Raw genomic sequence first — 24,092 nt, forward strand, 5'->3', positions numbered from 1 at the left:
TGTGTTTTAACAAGATGGAAGCTAGCCTAAGCGCTTTGCCTGACGTGACGTCACAATCTTTTTTTCGCGCGTTTACCATATTAAATATTTAAACACAAAATACTCGAAAACTAGACATTTTAGAAACATTTCAACGAATGTTGTTAATGTGACAGGATAAAGGATAAATAGAATAATAGGTTGGTGACGTAGATGGAGAATGGTTATCTGGCTTGTCGGAGGATCTTATCGGGTGAGCCGAAATTCCTCCAACTTGCCAGATAACCATTCTGCATCCACGTCACCAACCTCTTATTCTCTATATATCAGTCAATATCAGTCCATTTTTGAGGAACAACATATTTCTGTGAATAAACTATGAAGTCTTCATTTTTGGTGGAAATGAATAAGAATTCAATAGTAACAAACATTCTTGTAAATATGACAATATTTTGATCTTATTACGTGCTTCACTATATAAACGCTAATAAACTCTAATTACACATGTTATACTGTTTACCCCCTTTTCTAAACAAGCAGGCCATAGTTTGTGATGTGTCCTGGTTTGGATACATTATGTTGCCCAAATCAATATTCAAATGGCAAACATGTTGCAAATGTAATATTGTGGCAACTGACAGTAAATAGCTATTTCCAGGTTAATAATTGTTGAATTTTACAGTGGCGAGTGAATTTTATAACATTAATATAATTATTATCATTATTATTCATAATCAGATAAATACTAATTATACAACAAGACGCCTTGTGGGTGCAGACCGCTAATCTATTTTTCTTTTTAAAGGTGTAGGGACCTTTCTCAATTTCAATCACAAAGGAGGGAGGGGTGGAGTGGAGAAGGGTGTATAGTGTGAGGGTGTGGTCATTTATTACATTATCTTCCAAAAATGCCAAAAAAATGCAAAAACAAATTTATTAATTTTTGGGGGGGGGGGGGGGGGGGATTCTTGGGTATCCCACCCAACGGTATTTCACGGACGGTATTTCAAAAATAAAATAATAAAAATAAATATTTGTGTTTTTTAACCATGTTTGAAAAAAACAAGAGATGTGTTTGTCAGAAACAAAATGCCCCCTATTGCACCGCTTTGAAAAAATTTGTTTATGTTTTTTTTACCTTTGACCTTGAAGGATGACCTTGACCTTGAACTTCAACCACTCAAAATGTGCAGCTTTATGAGAACACCGCTTTGAATTATTATTTTTTTGACCTTTGACCTTAAAGGATGACCTTGACCATGAAGGATGACCTTGACCTTGAACTTCCACCACTCAAAATGTGCAGCTTCATGATAACGTCGCTTTGAAATTATTATTTTTTACCTTTAACCTTGAAGGATGACATTGACCTTGAAGAATGACCTTGACCTTGAACTGCCACCACTCAAAATGTGCAGCTTTATGAAAACGCCGCTTTGATTATATATTTTTTGACCTTTGACCTTGAAAATTAACCTTGATCTTGAAGGATGACCTTGACCTTAAACATCCATCACTTAAAATGTGCAGCTTCATGAGAACGCAAATTTGCAATTTAAAAAAAAATTGACCTTGAAGGATGACCTTGACCTTTTACTTCCACCATTCAAAATGTACAGCTTCATGATAATGCCGCTAATTTTTTTATTTTTTTACCTTTGACCTTGAAAGATGACCTTGACCTTGAAAGATGACCTTGACCTTGAAGGATGACCTTGATCTTGAACATTCACAACTAAAAATGTGAAGCTTAATGATAACACTGCTTTGAAATTATTTTTTTTACCTTTGACCTTGACGGATGACCTTGACCTTGAAGAATGACGTTGACCTTGAAATTCCACCACTAAAAAAGTGCAGCTTCATGAGACCGCCGCTTTGAATTGTTTGGGTTTTTTTACCTTGAAGGATGACCTTGACCTTTAACTTCCACCACTCAAAATGTGCAGCTTCATGATAACATCACTTTGAAATTAAAAAAAAAAAAATTTTACTTTGAAGGATGACCTTGACCTTTAACTTCCACCACTCAAAATGTGCAGCTTCATGATAACACCGCTTTCAATTTTATTTTTTTTCCTTTGACCTTGAAGGATGACCTTGACCTTGAAGTATGAAATTGACCTTGAACTTCCACCACTCGAAATGTGTAGCTTCATGATAACGCCGCTTTGATTTTATTTTTTGACCTTTGACCAAGAAGGATGACCTTGACCTTGAAGAATGACATTGACCTTGAACTTCCTTCACTCAAAATGTGCAGCTTCATGAGAACGCCGCTTTGAAATTTTTAATTTATTTTTTTGACCTTTGACCTTGAAGGATGACCTTGACCTTGAAGGATGACCTTGACCTAGAACTTCCACCACTTAAAATGTGCAGCTTCATGAGATCCACATGCATGCCAAATATCAAGTTGCAATCTTCAAGTTATGGCCAATGTTAAAGTTTTCGGACGAACAGACGCCATATATTTGACATTTGACCTTAAATGATGACCTTGACCTTCACCTTTCACCACTCAAAATGTTCAGCTCCATGAGATACACATGCATGCCACATATCAAGTTGCTATCTTCAATATTGAAAAAGTTATGGCCAATGTTAAAGTTTTCGGACAGACAGACGCCATAAATTTGACCTTGAAGGATGATCTTGACCTTTCACCACTCAAAATGTGCAGCTCCATGAGATAATCATGCATGCCAAATACCAAGTTGCTATCTTTAAAAGTGAAAAAGTTATGGCCAATGTCAAAGTTTTTTTCGGACAGACGGACGGAGGTCATTCAAAGGTCAAGGTAAAATTCAACTTGCCAGATACAGTACCCTCATGAAAGTATTTGAAATTAAAAAGCAATAGCCTTGATACTGAAGAAGTAAAGTGGATCTAAACACAAAATGTAACCATATATTCAAAGTTACTAAGTCAAAAAAGGGCCATAATTCCATTAAATTGACAACCAGAGTTATGCAACTTGTCCTTTACTTTCCCCTTATGATAGTTTGCGAGTGATCCAAGTATGAAAGCAATATCTGATACTTTAGGGGTAAAGTGGACCAAAACACAAAACATAACTAAATTTTCAAGTATAAAGGGCCCATAATTCCGTCAAAATGCCAGTCAAAGTTACATAACTTTGCCTGCATAGTCCCCTTACAATAGTAAGTGTTGCAAGTATGAAAGCAATAGCTTTGATACTTTAGGAATAAAATAGACCTTTACAAAACTTTACCAAAATTTTCTATATTCTAAGTATAAAAAGGGCACATAATTTTGTCAAAATGCAAGCCATAGTTATCTAACTTTGCCTGCCCAGTCCCCTCATGATAGTTGGTAAGTGTACCGAGTTTGAATGCAATAGCATTGATACTTTATGAGAAAAGTGGACCTAAACGCAAAACTTAACCGGTCGCCGACGTTGACGCCGACACCGACGCCAAGGTGATGACAACAGCTCATAATTTTTTTCAAAAAATAGATGAGCTCAAAATGAAAATTATCATCAACATTATTCTGTGTTTGGTATTATTATCATTATTATTATTATAATCATTATCATTATTATTATATGAAACAAAATGAATTATGATTCATTTTAAAAGTAGGTAATAAAAATAGATATTTTATTGATATTTAGAAACAGTCAAATTATAAGCAAAGAGTAAAGAAGACAATATTTTGAAACATAGCAGCCTCAGGGCAACAGTTCAAAATTTTGACCTCTAGGTAAAAATGTTGCCTTCTACCTTCAGGACAGCAATTTTAATTTCCCCAAATGTAAATGATATATCTGCATAAATGGACTAATTTTACTTTCAATTTGTTCTACAACTGATGCTAACAAGTTGACGATATTTTTCCATCAGTTGTCATTGACTGTGACATAGGCAATCTGGGTCTGCAAAACAAACAATGTGCCCATTAGCATGGAAATACACCAAACTCAAGTTAAACAAGATAATTTATCAAAGAGACTAGATTTATTCTTATGTCATTATTTATTTGAAGATTATCTAGAAATCTTTTGTAAAGTTACGCAGTAGAAATACATTTTTGTCACCAATTAATATGTCTACAACATACCTGACGCCTTTTTCTAATAATTGCCACTAACACAACGCTAACGATCATGAGGGCGCCCACACCGATAGCAACGTAAATCCCAACATGCATCTCCAACACGGGGGTTTGAAGCTGGGACTTGAATTCATCCGCGAGTTCCTTTGTTACAACCGAGCTCTGGAAATTATTTTTATAATTATTAAAATCACATGATCAAAACAGATGATGTTTTATAACTTCAAAATAACTTATAGTTTTAGCATAGGTACATTGAATAATTCAAATGTCTCTTGGTATGACTTTGCTTTAAAAGAAACTGTTCATAGTTTCATATGTATACTACCTATTGCATTTAAATGTGTAAAATGTTTCAATTAAGTGACAAACAATACCAATGCCAAGAAACTAGATTTTAATTTATCAATTTTGATAGAAAGTATATTAATAGTACCAGCAGTAGAACATCAAACACTGAAAACTGCATGCTATTTGTTCACACCTTTATTCGCAAAAAAATTGATTTGCAGAAATTAATTGTCAAAAGCCCCAGTATGGTTAAGTCCCTTATCTATAATGCAAATATATAATAGAGAAATAAACAATCTGTGCGATGGGCGCCCCTATTTATTATTTGAATTTCAAGAAAACAATTGTCAAAGAAAAAGAAGTGAGCCCAGACCCACCCATGCTACATTGAATTCTTAATTAAAACTGAGTGCGTTAAATTGTATTTAAAGAGAATTTTGTTTTGCAACAAAGTATAACAAATAGCATACAACAAAAAATGTGTTTGTCAGAAACACAATGCCCCCTTCTGCGCCGCTTTGAAGCCATATATTTGACCTTAGACCTTGAAGGATGACCTTCACCTTCAATCACTCAAAATGTGCAGCTCAATGAGATACACATGCATGCCAAATATCAAGTTGCTATCTGAAGCGACATAAAAGTTATGAGCATTTTTCGAAACCTAAAAGCGAAACCTAAACGCAAAGTGTGACGGAAAGACAGACAGACAGACGGACGGATGTTCTGATCACTATATGCCTTCCTTCAGGGGCATAAATACATTTATTTATGGTAAAATTTTAAACATGAAGGTCCTACCATGTTACATTTTCTAATACCATACAGAGTGAAAAAGAAACCCAGGCCCAATTAAAAGAACCTGACTGCTTTTGACACAAGTGAGAGAAGACCTCACAAGATATCCTTTACTTTATATAACAATTGTATTTTCTTTGATAATGACTGTTAACAATTGTGGACAACTTACATTACACTGCTGTTTTTTGTAACCAACAAAACAAACTTTAAATTAACTGGCCACAGACTTCATGAATATTATTATTTTGAGATATTTATTGTGGCCTTGTTCTGGGAAAACTGGGCTAAATGCGTGTGCATTAATTGTTATTTAAGATAGAACTGCATTTAGAGTTAACATTCCCTAAATATTGACTTCCTTTTAGCAAAAAAATACCATTGGGTAATTAGTCGCCGCTATGTATTTGATATGGTGTGTGCCTCATGACCGGGAGGTCACTGGTTCTATCCCCACTGAGAGAGCGTTCGTTTAGACCTCCCCAAAAGACACCAAGTACTGGTTCTAGGCCCAGAAAACAGATTGGAGATGATTTAAATAAGTAGTAAGTTCTTTAAATGCAATCGAGATAAAATAAATAGGTTTAAATTTATCAGTCAGCAAATCTGGGATGACACTTTTGAGCACGTGCTCTAAGCCCATTTTTCCAATAACATGTTTCTTTTAGGGAGCATTGTGTATAGTGGCCCCAAACCTCCATATACCGCCATACCTCATTCAACCATAGCACTGGTAGGACAACTCTTGGTAACTTCTGGGTCTTTCTGTGGATCAGAAACAGCAACATTAAGTCTCACACACTGGTATGCTGGCTTTGGTACGAATGATAATGAGAAGCCTTCTGGGAAAACTGGGCTTAATGTATGTCTGTGAAGTGTCATCTCAAAATAGCTTAGCAGTCTGCACAGGCTAATAAGGGACAACACTTTTCACCTAGACTGCAATTGTTGGTTAGGAGAGACTTAAATTAAACAAGGGCTGTTCGTAAAACATGCATGCCCCCCATATGGGCTGTCCGTTGTAGTGGCAGCCATTGTGTGAATAGGATTTTTGTCACAGTGACCTTGACCTTTGACCTAGTGACCTGAAAATTGATAGGGGTCATCTGCGAGTCACGATCAATGTAGTGTCATGATCCTAGGCAAAAGTGTTCTTGAGTTATCATCTGAAAATCATTTTACTATTTCGATTCACCGTGACCTTGACCTTTGACCTTGTGACCTCAAAATCAATAGGGGTCATCTGCAAGTCATGATCAATCTACCTATGAAGTTTCATGATCCTAGGCGTATGCGTTCTTGAGTTATCATCCGAAAACCATTTTACTATTTCGGGTCACCGTGACCTTGACCTTTGACCTAGTGACCTCAAAATCAATAGGGGTCATCTGCAAGTCATGATCAATCTACCCATGAAGTTTCATGATCCTAGGCGTATGCGTTATTGAGTTATCATCCGTAAACCAATTTACTATTTCGGGTCACCGTGACCTTGACCTTTGACCTAGTGACCTCAAAATCAATAGGGGTCATCTGCAAGTCATGATCAATCTACCCATGAAGTTTCATGATCCTAGGCGTATGCGTTCTTGAGTTATCATTCAAAAACCATTTTACTATTTCTGGTCACCGTGACCTTGACCTTTGACCTAGTGACCTCAAAATCAATAGGGGTCATCTGCGAGTCATGATCAATGTACCTATGAAGTTTCATGATCCTAGGCCCAAGCGTTCTTGAGTTATCGTCTGACAACCACCTGGTGGACGGACCGACAGACCAACCGACAGACCGACATGAGCAAAGCAATATACCCCCTCTTCTTCGAAGGGGGGCATAACAAAAAATTCTACAAAAGCAGAATGAGTCATCACTGATAAGCCTCTGCGGACTGCACAGGCTCATCTGAGATGACACTTGACGTACATGCATTAAGCTCAGTATTCCCAGAATAAGACTTAAATACATAACTGACATAGATCCTGTGAAATCAGTGTAAATTAATATTGATATTTAAAGGCTTTTTTAAACTGTCTCCTATTTATTAAATCTATGTCTAAAAAGGCTTGCTAAGCAATAAGCATGTACAGTCATCAGCTGATTTTATAATAAGACCACAGCATCTTTAGCTAATATAAACTAGGTCGCCCTGGCTTTATGGATATTGTGTCAGCCTATTGAACGGGAGGTCATTGGTTCGATCCACACCTTCCCTACTAATGGAATATCAGGTCATTGTAAATAACTTAACGTGAAAATAGTTGTTGTGTATATAATAAAAACTGCCCTGCCCCCTGGCGGCCATGTTTTTAACTCTTTCAGTGCGGGAACCGAATTTTGAAGGTCTTTGCAAACAGTTTGGATCCAGATGAGACGCCACAGAACGTGGCGTCTCATCTGGATCCAAACTGTTTGCTATTCTGATAGTATTCTTTGAAAAAAAATCGAAGATAATGCTAATTTTAGAAATTCAGCAGACGACATTTTAGCAGACGACAAATTTCCCAGCATGCAAAGGGTTAACGGACTGGAACAATTATCGAACTCAGACCAGCTATAACTACAACTGATTCAAACTCAGATAAGACATAGTTAAGACTGGAGGTCAAGGGTTCAATTCCCACTGAGAGAGCTTTCTTCAGATCTTCCTCTAAAACTGTTTCAGGCTCAGGAACCGGACTCAAGAACATTTCAAATAAGCCTGAAGCTTTCGATGCAATCGAGCTAAAATAAATAGGTTTCCACTAAATAAACTAAAAGATAAATGGGACTCAGTTGCCAAATATTCTTTTGTGTCTATTGAAATGTAGTTCACCAAATATTTATAGGTAATGTGTTACAGAAATTTAAGTTATATCATGAGAACATATTTTTGAACAACTACTTCAATGACATAAAGTGTCTGCCAGAAAAATTTGAGTAGCCAGTTATATTTCAAAGTAGCCGGCAACTAAGAAATAAAATGAGTGTATTTGCACCATTTCAATTGATATTTTGGGGAAATTAAATTGAATGTAAACAGTGAAATTGCTGGCTGCCAGTGCTTCGGGAGAACACTGGACATATGTTTTTCTCAATGGTTAATAAATCACTCAAGAAATATGAGTCACATCGAGCTTAAATGGGTCTTATGTCATATGCAGCTAGCGTAGCACCATACCAACCGCACAATCATGCAGTCTGGTCAGGAGCTACCCTGTCCACTTATGTGACAGTTCAACATTATAGCAGATAGCCTGCGCTAACCACATATGGCATAAGATCCCTTTTTTGAGTGATGCAACTCATTTGTCATTTACTCGATGTTGTCCACATTCTCTAGCTGAATGTTTATTTGAAGCCTTTTTGCTGCATACAAAGCTGCCCCAGTATTCTGCAATAAAAACGTCATCTTGATAGAATGTGCTAACAACAGCCCTAATAAATAATAGGCACCAATAGAAAACAGGCACCAATAGCAAACAGGCACCAATAGCAAACAGGCAATTTTTTAACTGGGTTTAATGCATATGCATTATGTTGTCCCAGATTAGCCTGTGCAGACAACACAGGCTAATCAGGGAAGACACTTTCTGTCAAAACTAAATTTTTACTAAGAAGAGACTAGCTTCAAAACAAAAAAATATCATAAAGCAAAAAGTGTTGTCCCTGATTAGCCTGTCTGCACAATACTTTACACACACGCTTTAAGCCCAGTTTTCCCAGTAAGCGACCCATACGCATTTCTTTCTTTTCATGCACCATGTTCTTTTCCACACATCAAAGCAATTTGAAAATGTTCCACCCTGCATTTTCTTAAGACCAAGCTAAAATCAAAAGGTTGCACTCAAAATTCAAACTACAGTACTAACCATCAACAGTGAAGACCAGAAAGCCTACATTATTATCTTTTCACTTGTATATATTATGCCCACGACTTGATATGTGTCTAAATGACAGATATTTTCTTATTAAATTGGGAATGATCACATGTAAAACAAGAGGGCCATGATGGCCCTGTATCGCTCCACTGTTTTTTTTATGCGAAAAAAGTGTGCAATGCGCATGGGTTGAAATGTACTCAAGCACGTGACTTTCTCTTTCTATCCCTCATCCCACTGGGCGCTTAAAGTTGGAAGGGTGAGCATTTTTATATATGGAAAACGTTACTACGGTGTTAACTAAACAGACTAAAAAGCACGGGAATTGTGGCACAGGTCCTTTGCAAAATACCTAATGACATAGATCACCTGAACTTCAACATTCTTGAGGCATTAGTGAGTGTAGCAGGATTGTTAACGTGGTGAAGAAATTGTTTATTGTACAAGGAAGATATTCCCCTGAGGAAACATAAAGTTACCAGTTTTTCAGGTTCATGAGATGCCGAAAGGCAGTAGGAATGATTATTTTGTAGAGATTGTTTGTTAAACAAAGTAAATATTTATGAGACAAAAAATTGAATTATAATTCATCAAGATGTTGCGATCATGGCAACACTACTTGCATATGGCGTGCGGTTTAAAGAGATATCATGACAAACAATTAGCTTGACCTAACTTTCCTTTACTTTTTCCATCTGACGTTCCAATAGACCATAATTCCATCTGAAGAGTTTGTTTTTGTTTTGAAAACAGGACTTCCGGTTTCAAAACGGAGAAATTGCTCATGATGAGCAATTTCTCCTTTTATCAAAATGATTTCTACCCCACCCAGCCAATTTATAAATAGTCCTTTACAATATTATTTCTCGTCTGAAATCTCTTTCAATTTGGGGCAGTCCAAAATGTGTCGTTCGGTAAAAGGTTAACATTTATGGATAGTTAACATGTTGGTCTACCTTTTAGCTCGACATGTATGCATTTATCTTTTATAATTAAAAAGTTATTCCAAGTGTATTTTGATAAACTTTTAGTTTGAGAAGAAAATAGTTTATTCATCCTATAATGAATAAATAGCAAAAACGCATAAACATGCAAAGTTCAACGTTTTCCTGTTGCCATGTTTTTTGACAAATTAAATTTTCTTGAACAACTTTTTAATGGGACCCTTCAAGGGATAAATTTTGCCACAAGGGCATAATTTGAACAAACTTGGTAGAGAACTATAAGATGTCACTACATACCAAATTTGGTAGCCCTAGGCCCAATGGTTATGGACAGGAAGATTTTTAAAGTTTGCACAAAAAGAGGCTTTATATAAGCATATGTTCAGTTTTGTGACCCCCAGGGCAGGGTCAAATTTGAGCCCAGGGGAATGATTTGAACAAATTTGGTAGAGGACTTTTAGATGTCACTACATACCAAATTTAGTAGCCCTAGGATCTATAATTATGAACAAGAAGATTTTTAAAGTTTGCACAAAATAGGCCTTATTTAAACATATGTTCATTTTTGTTACCCCCGGGGCAGGGTCAAATTTGACCCCAGGGGCATAATTTGAAAAAAACTTGGTAGAGAACTTCAAGATTTTAATACATACCAAATTTGGTAGAAATAGGCCCAATGGTTATGGACATAAAGATTTTTGAAGTTTGTACAAAATAGACCCAATATAAGCATATGTTCAATTTTGTGACCCCTGGGGATCGGTCAAATTTGATCCCAGGGGCTTAATTTGAACAAACTTGGCAGAGGACTATTAGATGTCACTACATACCAAATTTGATAGCCCTATGCCATATGGTTATGGACAAGAGATTTTTAAAGTTTGCACAAAATAGGCCTTATTAGAGCCTATGTTCATTTTTGTGACCCCCGGGGCAGGGTCAAATTTGACCCCAGGGGCATAATTTGAACAAATTAAGTAGAGAACTATTAGATGTCACTACATACAGAATTTGGTAGCCCTAGGCCCTACGGTTATGGACAGGAAGATTTTTCAAAAGTTTGCACAAAATAGGCTTTATATAAACCTTTATATAATTATATGTTCGTTTTTGTGACCCCAGGGGCAGGGTCAAATTTAACCCCAGGGGTATAATTTGAACAAACAAAGTAGAGAACTATTAAATGTCACTACATACTAAATGTGGTAGCACTAGGCCCAATGGTTATGGACAGAAAGATTTTTAAAGTTTGCACAAAATAGGCTTTATATAAGCATATGTTCAATTTATTGACCACCGCGGCGAGGTCAAATTTGACCCCAGGGGCATAATTTGTACAATTTTGAAAGAGGTTCACCCCAGGAACATTTGTGAGAAGTTTTATCAGAATTGGACTTGTAGTTAAGGAGAAGAAGATGTTTAAAGAAAAAGTTCACGCATGCACGCACAACGGACACAGGACCATGACATAAGCCCCGCTGGCCTCTGGCCAGTGGAGCTAATAAAATGGAATCTCAGGGTATTTTAAATACCTGTACATGAAAACAGTAACAGTATAATGCAAACTATTTAAATATCAAAGAAGTTCATAATTATGATTGATCAAATGACACATAAAACAAAGAATGCACCTTCATTTGTCATGGAATAGGAACGCATAAACATGCATAAACAATACAGGAATTTGTTTATAGGGTTTTACCGGTTCAATATCAATGAAAGTGCCATGCTCGTCTGGGTCAGGTCTCATGCCAATCACAGCGTTCATTATCCCAGGGTCTGCGTTGAGGAAGTGGGGCTGAGAGAACACCAGGGGGGCACCTGCATAAGAAAAACAGCATAGGCTAATCAGCGACAAGACTTCCGCTTATATGAATTTTTTTGTTTAGAGGAAGTCTTTTCCAAACAAAATTCCAGTTTTGACAGAAAGTGTTGTCCCGGATTAGCCTGTGCGAATACAACAGGCTTATCGAGGATGACACTTTACACACATTCATTAAGCCCAGTTTTCCCAGAATGCAGCTAAATAAATACACCAATAGCAATCATGATAACAATGATAAATCAAGGACAAGAAATGTGTAAAAAGGGACACAGATGCCACAGGGTCATGCCAATGAACACAGAAATGAGCTTTGTGTGACATAAACTATGTAAACACAATGAAACATTTATCATTATGGAAGCTGCAATTTGTCAAAATACAAGTAATAAAGAAGGCAATTACATGTAAAATGATGAGTTTAAAAAATATTCTATGCACCAATCAACATTTTAACAAAGATAATTAAAGAATAAGACTTGTTTTGTTGTGTGTGTTTGTGGGAAGGGTGGAAGGCATGATCACTGTGATCTACATTTTAACAGAAGTCTATTAACCTTGATCTTCAATTATTAGGCATGTGGATTTCCAACCTGTTGTGAATCTCTATCAATCTATAGTCCTAATTATGCCAATTACTTGCTTGCCCGGGAGAATAGGTGCGAATATTTTAGGGAAAAGAAATTAACCACTTCTTCTTTGGAATGTATTTCATTTATGAAGAATTTTACATAATATTCTAATTGTATGCTTGTTGATCTGACAAAGAACAAAATCAAGTTAAGCCAGAGATCTCTTGTTTGATAGGTGGAAATCAAATCCTCTATGTCATCAATTTTTAAAAGATTTACCCTTTACCACTTAGATACGCATGATTACGCTGTAGTAATCCCTTAGAAAGTTCAATTTAATAAAATACCTTTCTAACTAAATTCAAGCTTTCAAGGATTCATTTCCAACCCTTAGATATGATGAGCAGCAAACAGCATAAAACCTGAACAGAATGCAAGTTAATCACATGTTGTTCTGGTTTTATGCTGTTTGCACATGGCAATGTTCACTTTGCTTCTAAGTGGGAAAGGGTTAAGCAAATAAATCATATAGAAACATTAAGGCACAAAGAGTGTTCACTACACATGTATGCAGAAAAATGAAGAGCCATCCACTTTTACTTCCGCAACTATAGATAGGATAATAGTTTGTTAATTCAAATATGATTCTCTAATAAGAAAACACCGTTTTAAAGCTGTTCTGGTCTTCTTTAAATTATATACAGCAATATAATTTGTTGAATAAATGGCTGGTTTTATTTCACAAAAAGTTTCAATTCCTACAAGGGCTGTTTGTAAAACATGCATGCCCCCCATATGGACTCTCCGTTGTAGTGACAGCCATTGTGTGAATATGTTTTTTGTCACTGTGACCTTGACTTTTGACCTAGTGAACTGAAAAAAATCAATAGGGGTCATCTGCGAGTCATGATCAATGTACCTATGAAGTTTCATGATCCTAGCCATAAGCGTTCTTGAGTTATCATCCGGAAACCATTTTACTATTTCGGGTCATCGTGACCTTGACCTTTGACCTAGTGACCTGAAAATCAATAGGGGTCATCTGCGAGTCATGATCAATCTACCTATCAAGTTTCATGATCCTAGGAATAAGCGTTCTTCAGTTATCATCTGGAAACCATTTTACTATTTCGGGTCACCATGAACTTGACCTTTTACCTAGTGACCTCAAAATCGATAGGGGTCATCTGCGAGTCATGATCAATGTACCTATGAAGTTTCATGATCCTAGGCATAAGCGTTCTTGAGTTATCATCCGAAAACCATTTTACTATTTAGGGTCACCATGAACTTGACCTTTGACCTAGTGACCTCAAAATCGATAGGGGTCATATGCGAGTCATGATCAATGTACCTATTAAGTTTCATGATCCTAGGCATAAGCGTTCTTGAGTTATCATCCGGAAACCATTTTACTATTTAGGGTCACCATGACCTTGACCTTTGACCTAGTGACCTCAAAATCAATAGGGTCATCTGCAAGTCATGATCAATGTACCTATGAAGTTTCATGATCGTAGCCATTAGCATTCTTGAGTTATCATCCGGAAACCATTTTACTATTTCAGGTCACAGTGACCTTGACCTTTGATATAGTGACCTGAAAATCAATAGGGGTCATCTGCGAGTCATGATCAATGTACCTATTACGTTTCATGATCCTAGGCATAAGCATTCTTGAGTTATCATCCGGAAACCATTTTACTATTTCGGGTCAACGTGACCTTGACCTTTGACCTAAAAATCAGTAGGAATCATCTGCGAGTCATGATCAATGTACATATGAAGTTTCATGATCCTAGGCTCAAGCGTTTTTGACTTATCATCCGGAAACAACCTGGAGGACGGACCGACCCACAGACTGACAGACCGACATGTGCAAAGCAATATACCCCCTCTTCTTCGAAGGGGGGCATAAAAATATAATTTTGTGTGTAATCCATAAATTCATTAAGGAGCATATGAGAAAAAAGCATATACATTTGTAATGCTATTTCAAGGTAAACAAATAACATGTGAAACAGCTATCTTGATGATGGAAAAAAGTTTGATGTAAAATTTAGACAAGAGGGCCATTGGCCCTAAGGTGCTCACCTGAGACCCAAAGGAACTAAACTATTCTGGGAAGGTGGAGTTTAAAATAATAAAAGTACTTAATGAAACATAAATATTATCATAAGGTTCACAAGAAGAAATTCACTCGCCCCTGGAAACAATGCTCTTCAGAGCACCGGAGCCATTTTCAAAGTAAATCAAGATATTATAGGAACATATCAAGGGGTTAGAGCCAGAATGTGGTAAGTGCACTTTTTATCAAAAATCACTTTTTGCATGTTTAAAAAGCTATTCAAATACTCTTCAATTTGCACTATTCCCTGGAATCATATCTTGTATACAACATAGTATATCCGACAGAACCAAGGTGCACTAAGTGCTTATCGACAAATCCCTTGTATGCCAGAATGCTTTATATCCTTTTCATGACTGCAAGAAAGCTTGAATAGCACTTAAGTCTTTTTGGCACAATATGTTTTCACACATATTGAGAGGTTATACATGTGCCAAAAGGATTTAAGTGCACTTAAATCATTTTAACATAAGCCAGTTGTGCCGCTTATTCAAGGTAAAAAAATAAAATATGAAGCCCTTACCTTGTAAAGGAATTACTGTATCTGGTTTATATCAACAGGAAACACAAACTATTGTGCTAATGGGTAATTAGATAGGGAGAAATATGACTTTATCGGTGTTTATGTCAATAAAAGACACTGTTCTCACACTAAGATGGTAAAATAAAATAATTGTTTCAACACCTTTCTCATTGAAAGTTCTTTCTTATAGAAAGAAGATGTTTTCAAGGAAGATGTCTTCAAAGAAAACTACTTTTACAGTAAAAGGTAAGCTTTTTAGGTATTATATTTGTGTGTAAAAAGCTGCCTATTATAATTAAAATACTAAAATATTTCACATTTGGACTTAAAGGCAGGAAGAAATTAATGCTCGTCTTTTTTAGATTTTGCAGTAATTGATTTAACACATGTATTACAGGTATATGTCTCTCTGACTTCAGTGCCATTTGATATGTTCACTATAGACAGGCTTTATTGCAGATGTATACTTTTATGGTTATAGCATTCAAGCAGTTCATTACACATTGAAAGTTTGAAAAAGCATGTTAAAAGCTGTGCATCTATTAACTTATTTTCAAATAAACGTTTAACATGCCAAAGTTGTGCTTATATTCTTACAAAGAGTTCATATCAACGTTAGAAGAACGTCTTATGTTCAAACATAACGGCATAGGGTGTTACGACTGTTCTGATTCAACGTTTCACTTTTAACGTGAAGAAAGCGGAAAACCTAATTGGTAAATATTCCAGTGATCATAAATTGGAGAAATGGTAGGTTTGGGAAAATGAGACCTCCTTAAAATAAGTGAATCCACAGTATGACGTCATTGGAATGTACGTTTAAAAACGTCAATCTTTATGTTTAAAAGTATAAACTGGTGGACAAATTTAAACTTGTCATAGTGTGCGCATCGTTATATTTTTTTTTTCTAATGATTTATGATAAACACATGTTTTGTGGATATTCTGAAGACATAGAATATTTTAATCATTGTTCTTATATGTTTACTGTAGTGAATAACATAATATCTTTAAATTTTTCATTGAAAATAAAGAAGTGAAACTCCAGGTGCTGGAGCAGTATTGCATGTTAGTGACATGCAATTAGTTGGTCATTAATTTAAGCACAATACAAAACAACATAAACATATATAAGAATAAAGCTTGGGCCATCGCCTTGGAACGGTCAACCTCACACTTGGCCCAGCAATATTCATGATACATATTAGTGTGAATAAAATTTAACCTCATAGCATTGCAACTCAAATTAAACAATAATAAAAGGAAACCAAAACGCATTCATTTTAATTACCATTTAATTACTCAATGGTAGGGAAGAGACCAGAGCAACAAAGTTACAACCTTTTGAGGAACGATGAAATGAACTTACGAAAAAGTGTCAACTACATCCCTTATTTTTAGAAAAAAGATTTGAGAATATAGCAAACCAACTTTTATTTGAATAACATAAATCTTTACTCAAATTTAAATATATAAGGCGTAGGTTAAAACTAAACCCATACATTCCAGAGTAGGTAAGCAGCTAGAAGTTCTCGCATGATTTCTTGGCCTCCTCAACTGACTTTTTTTCTCCTGGCAGTATTTGATGTAACATTATGCAGTCAATTTGTTTACTGATAATAACGAACACATATTTTATAGAAAATGTTTAAAGATATATTCATGTTCTGTAATCAAATCCCTTCTCAGTAAAACAAGGCAACAATTTTTCCCCATACGTTGCAAACTGACACAGATTGAGCAATATTTAAAGGACACGTTCTTGATCATTCTTGTTGATGCCCTGTGTAAGTGTCACTAAATTCTTTTTGGTTAAAAAGTTCCCAATTTATTTTAACAAATATTATTAAAGCGAGACTATTCGATTTTTGTATGTGTTCAATTGTAATATATTGATTAAAATATGTTACAATAACGCAAAATAGGCAAGAAAAAATATACATTGAAGACGAATTTCATCAAATGCAGCAAAGACAAATAAGCGCCCTGAGCCGACTATGACGAATATATTTCGTACATATTTTCCTACTTTCATCTTTTTATTAGGTTCGGAGTCAGTGTTCGTGTGTCGTATGAATATATACATGTATTGTTGCAGGAAATTAAAATGATCCGCAAAACAAAATTTAGATTCACATCGTACATGCATGGCGAACTCGACTGTACAGACATTGTCGATTTCAGAATTAAATATCAGGCTTATTTCGCATTTTTGGACACATGTCCTTCTTAACTTTTATTTTAATTTATATTGAAATATATGTATAATAAGTTTTTACACGTTTTATATAAATTCATTAATATTTGACAAAATCGTACAATCTCAATTTAAAACGGAAATAATACAGTTTATGAAATGACATACAATAATTATTAAACAAAGATACGCATGTCTATTAAAACATGCCTACTTAAAATAATATGCAGATTAAAAAAACAGTAAAAGCATATTACGATACCATACAATATGTACTGCTATATATTTGTATAATTTGTAGTTACCTGTATATGTCTGTTTTTGTTTAATTCAAATTTGTTGCTGTATTAATTTCTTTTAGTTATATCACTGACTTATGTCAGTCAACCTTCTCACAAAACATGTGAACAAGTCCCTTCGAAATGTTACACTTTCTTCCTTCCATGACCATCCCAGCCCATATGACAATCAAAATGACCCACAGGTTAGTACAGGGGCAAGGTGGGGGCCATCCTTAACATGGTTAGAAGAGGCAGAATGAAAAAAACAATGAACAATTATTCAAAGCAAAGTTAAAAATATCAATATGCTTAAATGTATTTTGAAACAAATATAACTAGTTAATATTAAATGATTGAGAATAAACTAAATTTATACAGACATGTTTGCATTCATATTTAGATGTACAGTGACATAGAGATGACATTTACTCCTCTTAAATGTCTGTTAAATGTCAAACAATTTACAAAGGCTGGTTTTGTAAAATAGTGTGGATATATTAGATTTGTGTGATGGCTGACCCAGGCCACACGCAAAGAAGGAAAAAAGCCCTACAACATTTTCAGGTTTTGATAGCATTATAACTCCATAACGTATTGCAGTATAACCACATGATTTGTCGCAAAATAACCTTTAGTTTCAAAATCTGTCTACATAAAATAGGTAAGGGTAGTGGAAGAATGATAATTAATTAAAGCAAAGTTAAAAATGATTCTGTAAATTTGTAAATTGTAAACTTGTTAAAATCCACTTTATACTGCAATTTGAACCAAAATGTTTGCACATGCCATTTTTATAAGGCAAAAGGAAATTATTGCTTATATTGAGGTATAAAAACCATTGAAAACAAATGATATCAAATTTATATGCAGAAATATGCAAGTACTATACTGCCATAGATGATCTAGGAGATAACATAGCACATGTATGTATTCTATATGATTAAACTATATATGTCAGTCAATTACAAATAATTTGCAAAGTATCTTGTGGAGCTTGCTTAAAATTGTATAATAAGTGTACGAACTGAATGTTCTAAAAACAAACCTCTTGAACCATTTGTGGGTTTTCATACTCAAAATACTTTTTCCAAGTATATAATCACAATGATGGTATTGTCAAGTTGAGTGTGTCTTTCAAAAATCACAATTAAACATTTCTCACTATGAATAAAATCTTCCTTGTTGAGTAGAACACTTCTAGTTATTAACTAGTGGTTGAAGTATGCATTCATGACTCTGTATTGAACCACTTGAGAACAATCTACCATTCATCCTCCTCCAGTCTTAATATTAAATTATTAAAAGTGTTTTTGGAAGAGAGCATAACACAATTGCCAACTAAAATGTTTTTTAAAGATTAAACAATGTCTAGCATTAATATTTCATGTACAGTAAATTGTGGCCTTCAATTGTTTGCGTAATATCTACTTAAGTTTACATGGAAGGCAGATTGTTTGCGTGAAATCTACTAATGTCAACGTGGGAGGAAGATGCAAATAGCATGAACATACAAAAAACATGAACATGTGGGCAATTATATCTGCAATCAATTTTCTCGCTGCATACAAGTATGGAAAGGAATCTAGATCAAAACCTCTGGATAAGACAGCTACAGTAAAACAAGAAGGTCAACACACACCCTTGTTGACTGTGAGTACTTAAATAGTGGATGGCTGGAAATAGCAATTAATAAAAATTGCATCCGTTTTCTGAATTAGTGACTCTTGACTGACTTCATAGAAATACATGTTGAATGATATTAAGCACGAATCTTTCCCCACTGCCATGTCTTGATAAAGATACATAATTGTGTATATTGGGTACCTATTATACATATTTCCATGTGAGCTGGTAGGGTGTTGGTAGTGAAATTCTCTCTAAAAAAGGACTTTTAAAAACACATGATGAGACAGCATACTTTGCACAAGAAACAGATTTTAAGATACGATGTATAGATCAGTATTGTAAAGTCAGTAATTAGTTACTAGCCTTAAAGGGGCAGTCAACCAGATTGACGAAAAAAGAAAAGTTTTAAAATACCGTTCTAACTCTAACCTGCGAGTAACTCGCACTGCGAGTAACTCGCAGACTGTTCAGGTTTTTATGCTGTTCGCTGCTAATCATTATCTAAGTGTTGAAAATGAGGCCTTTACAACTTGCATCTTGTTAAATAGGAATTTAATTTAATAGTATTTTGTAAGAGACTACAAATGTGTACAAATATGTATTTAAGTTGAAAAGGGTTGGACTCTGCATTAGTCTGAGCCAAATGTAAGTCAGCGTCAACAGCAACATGAGGTAAGGTTAGAGTGGGTGTGTTGATAGTGTTCAAGGACAACATCTATGCAAGTATGAAAGCTTTGTAGGAAACATAATTGATATTCTATGGAATGTGCCATTTTGTGTTAACCATGTAGAGATGGAAGGATGAGTCAATCATTATATAACTCTCAGTCTGTCAATGCCGGGGCATACACAATATTTTGGATTGGGTCTACTTTTTAATATATTACTGTAAGTACCACATACAATTTGGTGTCACAATCAAGATCAACGGAAATAACTACTTGTGAGGATCGGCAAGCAGATCTGGTAAACAAAAGGGCATACTTAAATATTGACTGTGAAGGACTGATAGTTAAGTATTGCTTTTATGAACATTATAGTTCATAGATACAATAACAACCAAATTAAACACGATAAGAGTTAACAACTTAACAGATATATCAGATAGTCACTAACAAATTGTCCTATGTCCTCCGGATTCATACAAAGATTGCTAATTTTGACCGGAAAACACTAGTTGGACTGCCACAATTATGCTGACAAGTAAAACTTAGAAAGGCAATATACGTGTTATAATATAATCTGCAACATAGCACTTTTTTAAATCGCCATACCCTTAAGGATGTTTCCTATTGATTGTTTATATTTGTATGACACGGAAGTTTTGCCTAACTGCTCCAGATGTATTTTTTTTTGTTATTAAAAACAATAAATCAAATAGAAATGTAATGAAATAGATTGTAGGTAAATGACATGTATTATTTTACAAAAATTAGGTCTATGCCCTGCAATGTTGTTACCTTCTAGCACTTAAAAAATATATCAGAGGAAGATAAAACGCTGCAATTTGAAAAACTCAGATATCAATAAGAAGAGCAAATGAACGAAAAATCAAATGCATACATCGTTGTAAAAACTAATTTCTTTGTCAAGGTTTATGAATGGCCATAATTTAGTTTTATTATGCAGAGAACACACTGACCTGATTGTTGTATAAAGCAGGGAGCACATTTACCTCAGTGTTGCATTATACAGATAACACATTGACCTGATTTTTGTATTATGCAGCCAACACATTAACCTGATTGCATTACGCAGCGAACACATTTATCTGATTTTTGTATTATGCAGCAAACATATTGACCTGATTTCGTTGCATTTTGAAGCCAATGCATTGATCTGAGTGTTGCAAAATGAAGCAAACACATTCACCTGATTTAGTTGTGTTATGCAATGACCACATTGACCCGATTTAGAAGTATTATGCAGCAAATACATTGACAGGATTTAGTTGCATTTTGCTTCAAACACATTGAAGTGAGTGTTTAATTATGCAGCATTCACATTCAAGTGATTATAAGTTGTTTAATGAAAAACAACACATCGACCTGATTGTTGTATTATGCAGTGAACACATTGACCTGTTTGATGCATTATGCAGTTAACACATTGACTTGATTGTTGTATTATGCAGTGAACACATTGCCCTGTTTGTTGCATTATGCAGTGAACACATTGGCCTGATTGTTGTATTATGCAGTGAACATATTGACCTGTTTGTTGCATTATTCAGCAAACACATTGACCTGATTGTTGCATTATGCAACAAACATATAGACATGAACGTTGCATTATGCAGCGATCACAATTTGATCTGATGGTTGTATTATGCACCAAACACATTAAACTGATTTAGTTGTTTTATGCCTTGAAAACATTAACCTGATTGTTGCATTATGCAGCAAACACATTGACCTGATTTAGTTGTATGATGCAGCAAAAATATTGACCTAATTTAGTTGTATTATGCAGCAAACATATTGTCCTGTTTGTTGCAATATGCAGCGATCACATTGACCTTTTTGTTGCGTAATGCAGTGAAAACATTGACCTGTTTGTTGCATTATGCAGCGAACACATTGATCTGATTGTATTATGTAGTAAACACATTGACCTCATTGTTGCATTATGCAGCAAACACAATTTGACACGATTTAGTTGTATTATGCTGTGAACACATTTACCTGATTTAGTTGCATTATGCAGTGAACATATTTACCTGATTGTTGTATTATACAGCAAACATATTGACCTGATTAATTTGTATTATGCAGTGAACACATTGACCTGATTTGGTTGTATTATGCAGAAATCATATTCATGTGATTTAGTTGTTTTATGCAGCAAACACATTGACGTGATTAAGTTGTTTTACGCAGCGAACGCATTGACCTGGTTTAGTTGTATTATGCAGCAAACACATTGACCTGACTTAGTTTTATTGTGCAACGAACACATTGACCTGGTTTAATTGTTTTATGCAGCAAACACGTTGACCAGATTTGGTTGTATTATGCAGCAAAGGCATTGACCTGATTTTCAAAATCTCAATTTAAATAGGTTTATATTAATTCATTATCTGCAAGGCTGTCTGGTTACGGTTAGCGCAGTGGTTGGTACATGCACTTCTCACTTCTGCAACCGGGGTTCAATACCCATTCCCAGGGCACGTGAGTTTGGTAGGTGGACATTAAAACAGACAGGTGGGTTTCCTCTGGGCAATCCGGTTTTCTAGCTTTTTTTGTAACACCCCGCATCAATTTACGTAGATCACTTGTTTAAGCAATGAATGATTATCAGCATGTTTCTCAGCATGTGACATCCTGCCAATTAGAGTACTAGTTATGTTTACCTTAATTCTCGAATAGCATCACGCACATCAGGGTGTTATACTTTACTACGCATGTATCACTGTTACCACATAGGTGTTTTTTTATATTTTAATGAAGGAAATGACCGCAAAAGCCAATAAGAAACATACAAACATAATTTAACACAAATAATGCTACATTTATGAATTCAATCAGTCAGTATGTTAGGGTCGAATGGTATAACAAGGAGGTATTTTACTCAAGTTCAAAATGTAATTCACGCACATGAAATGGAGAACAAACATAAGTTTTCCTCCTACCAGTTTATAATACACATATTATAATTATTTTAAACAAAGTAACCATACTAGTATTATGCATGAGTAATTTGAGTTAAAACCTATGTTACTATTTTTTTATACCAGACAATGGGTATACAATGTATTAAATATTATAGTCTGATCGGGATATATGTTAATCCAACCTCATTCATATTCACAAATTCAGGGATTGTTTTCAATATTTTACAATTGCCATTAATGGGGGATGTGCCAAGTCGTGTAAGGACACACTCATCAAAGCGCAGAGTTATTTTCAGATTATATCACTTAGATACCAAATGTGTTTGCAAAGCTTTCTTCCAGAAGACGTTAGCTATTGGTGGCAGAATGATAGATACAGTATTGAAATCACTATCTTCAGGAACATTTGCTTCCTTTGAAAGGCGTGGAAAGCACATTCCCCATAACAAAACCCTAGATGCAATCATAGAAGATGTTCGTAATCATAAAGAATCATTTCCTACTGTATAAGCACATTACACACGCCAAGACACTAAAAGGCGTTTTCTACGATCTGATTTAAATATTAGTAAATTGAATTAATTATACAAAGAAAACTGTAAAGAAACGGGCAGGCAATACATATCAAGTTCAATGTATCTTACAATTTTCTGTGAGGAGTTTAACTATTCATTCCATATAACCAAGAAGGACCAGTTTCAGACGTGCGCTGTGTATAGAAATAAGGAGATAGCAGGCAAGCTAACCACCGATTTGAAAATTGCTTTTGAATACCATATCAAAAGAAAAAAACAGAGCTAGAGATGAAAAGAAGTTGGATAAGTCTTGTGCAAAACAAGACCAGTCATACCATGTTGCAACATTTGATCTAGAGGCTATTTTACCGATTCCATGTTCTCTTGTGAGTAAAGTTTATTATAAAAGAAAACTCAATTGTTACAATCTTTCCTTTTATTTTTTACAAAACGCAAGTTCGACATGGTTTTTGTGGAATGAAACTAAAGGAAAATGGGGCTTTTCTGAAGAGGGAACTTGTCTTTTGACTTACATGAAATCTCTTCCTATCACAGTCGAGAATGTCTGTTTTTATTCTGACTGTTGTTGTGGTCAAAATCGAAATAGGGTTGTTACTGTTGCATTGATGCTTAAGAGAAATGTAAAAACATAGAGACACTATTGAACAAAAGTATTTAGAAAGTGGACATACCCAGATGGAGTTGTGATAGTGTACATGCTTCGATAAAACGAGCAAAGAAACGTACATCGGTATATGTACCAAGCCAGTGAGAAACAATTGTGAAGGTTGAACGAAAAAGAAATCCGTATGTTGTAGTGCCCATGAAATACTATGACTTTTTAGATATCAATCATGTAGCCAAA

The 24,092-nt window shown here is 35.1% G+C and overlaps 2 protein-coding genes and 1 long non-coding RNA gene across 7 annotated transcripts in view; 1 reads left to right on the plus strand and 2 right to left on the minus strand.

Annotated features, from left to right (window-relative positions):
* Nucleotides 1–1,212: 1,212 nt before the first annotated feature.
* Nucleotides 1,213–24,092, minus strand: part of LOC127863435 (lysosome membrane protein 2-like) — a 56,032-nt gene continuing 33,152 nt past the window's right edge. For all 4 annotated transcript variants that reach the window (XM_052402963.1, XM_052402964.1, XM_052402965.1 and 1 more), the window contains 5 exons: nucleotides 11,653–11,771; nucleotides 8,446–8,519; nucleotides 5,862–5,913; nucleotides 4,066–4,221; nucleotides 1,213–3,880 (listed from right to left, as the gene is read on the minus strand). In XM_052402963.1, coding sequence (XP_052258923.1) covers nucleotides 3,845–3,880; nucleotides 4,066–4,221; nucleotides 5,862–5,913; nucleotides 8,446–8,519; nucleotides 11,653–11,771 — 437 coding nt within the window. In that variant the 3' untranslated portion in view covers nucleotides 1,213–3,844. The remainder of the gene's footprint in view (nucleotides 3,881–4,065; nucleotides 4,222–5,861; nucleotides 5,914–8,445; nucleotides 8,520–11,652; nucleotides 11,772–24,092) is intronic.
* LOC127863440 (uncharacterized) overlaps nucleotides 5,950–24,092 on the minus strand; it is a 66,855-nt gene continuing 48,712 nt past the window's right edge. The window contains exon 7 of one of the 2 annotated variants that reach the window (XR_008041053.1): nucleotides 5,950–6,494. The gene's annotated coding sequence lies outside the window, so the exon portion shown is untranslated. The remainder of the gene's footprint in view (nucleotides 6,495–24,092) is intronic. The other variant, XR_008041052.1, reaches the window with a different exon arrangement.
* Nucleotides 15,179–24,092, plus strand: part of LOC127863442 (uncharacterized) — a 29,904-nt gene continuing 20,990 nt past the window's right edge. The window contains exon 1 of the long non-coding RNA XR_008041057.1: nucleotides 15,179–15,241. This is a non-coding gene — a long non-coding RNA (uncharacterized LOC127863442). The remainder of the gene's footprint in view (nucleotides 15,242–24,092) is intronic.

This window comes from Dreissena polymorpha, unplaced genomic scaffold, assembly GCF_020536995.1.
Source record: "Dreissena polymorpha isolate Duluth1 unplaced genomic scaffold, UMN_Dpol_1.0 chrUn008, whole genome shotgun sequence".
NCBI classification, from domain to species: domain Eukaryota; kingdom Metazoa; phylum Mollusca; class Bivalvia; order Myida; family Dreissenidae; genus Dreissena; species Dreissena polymorpha.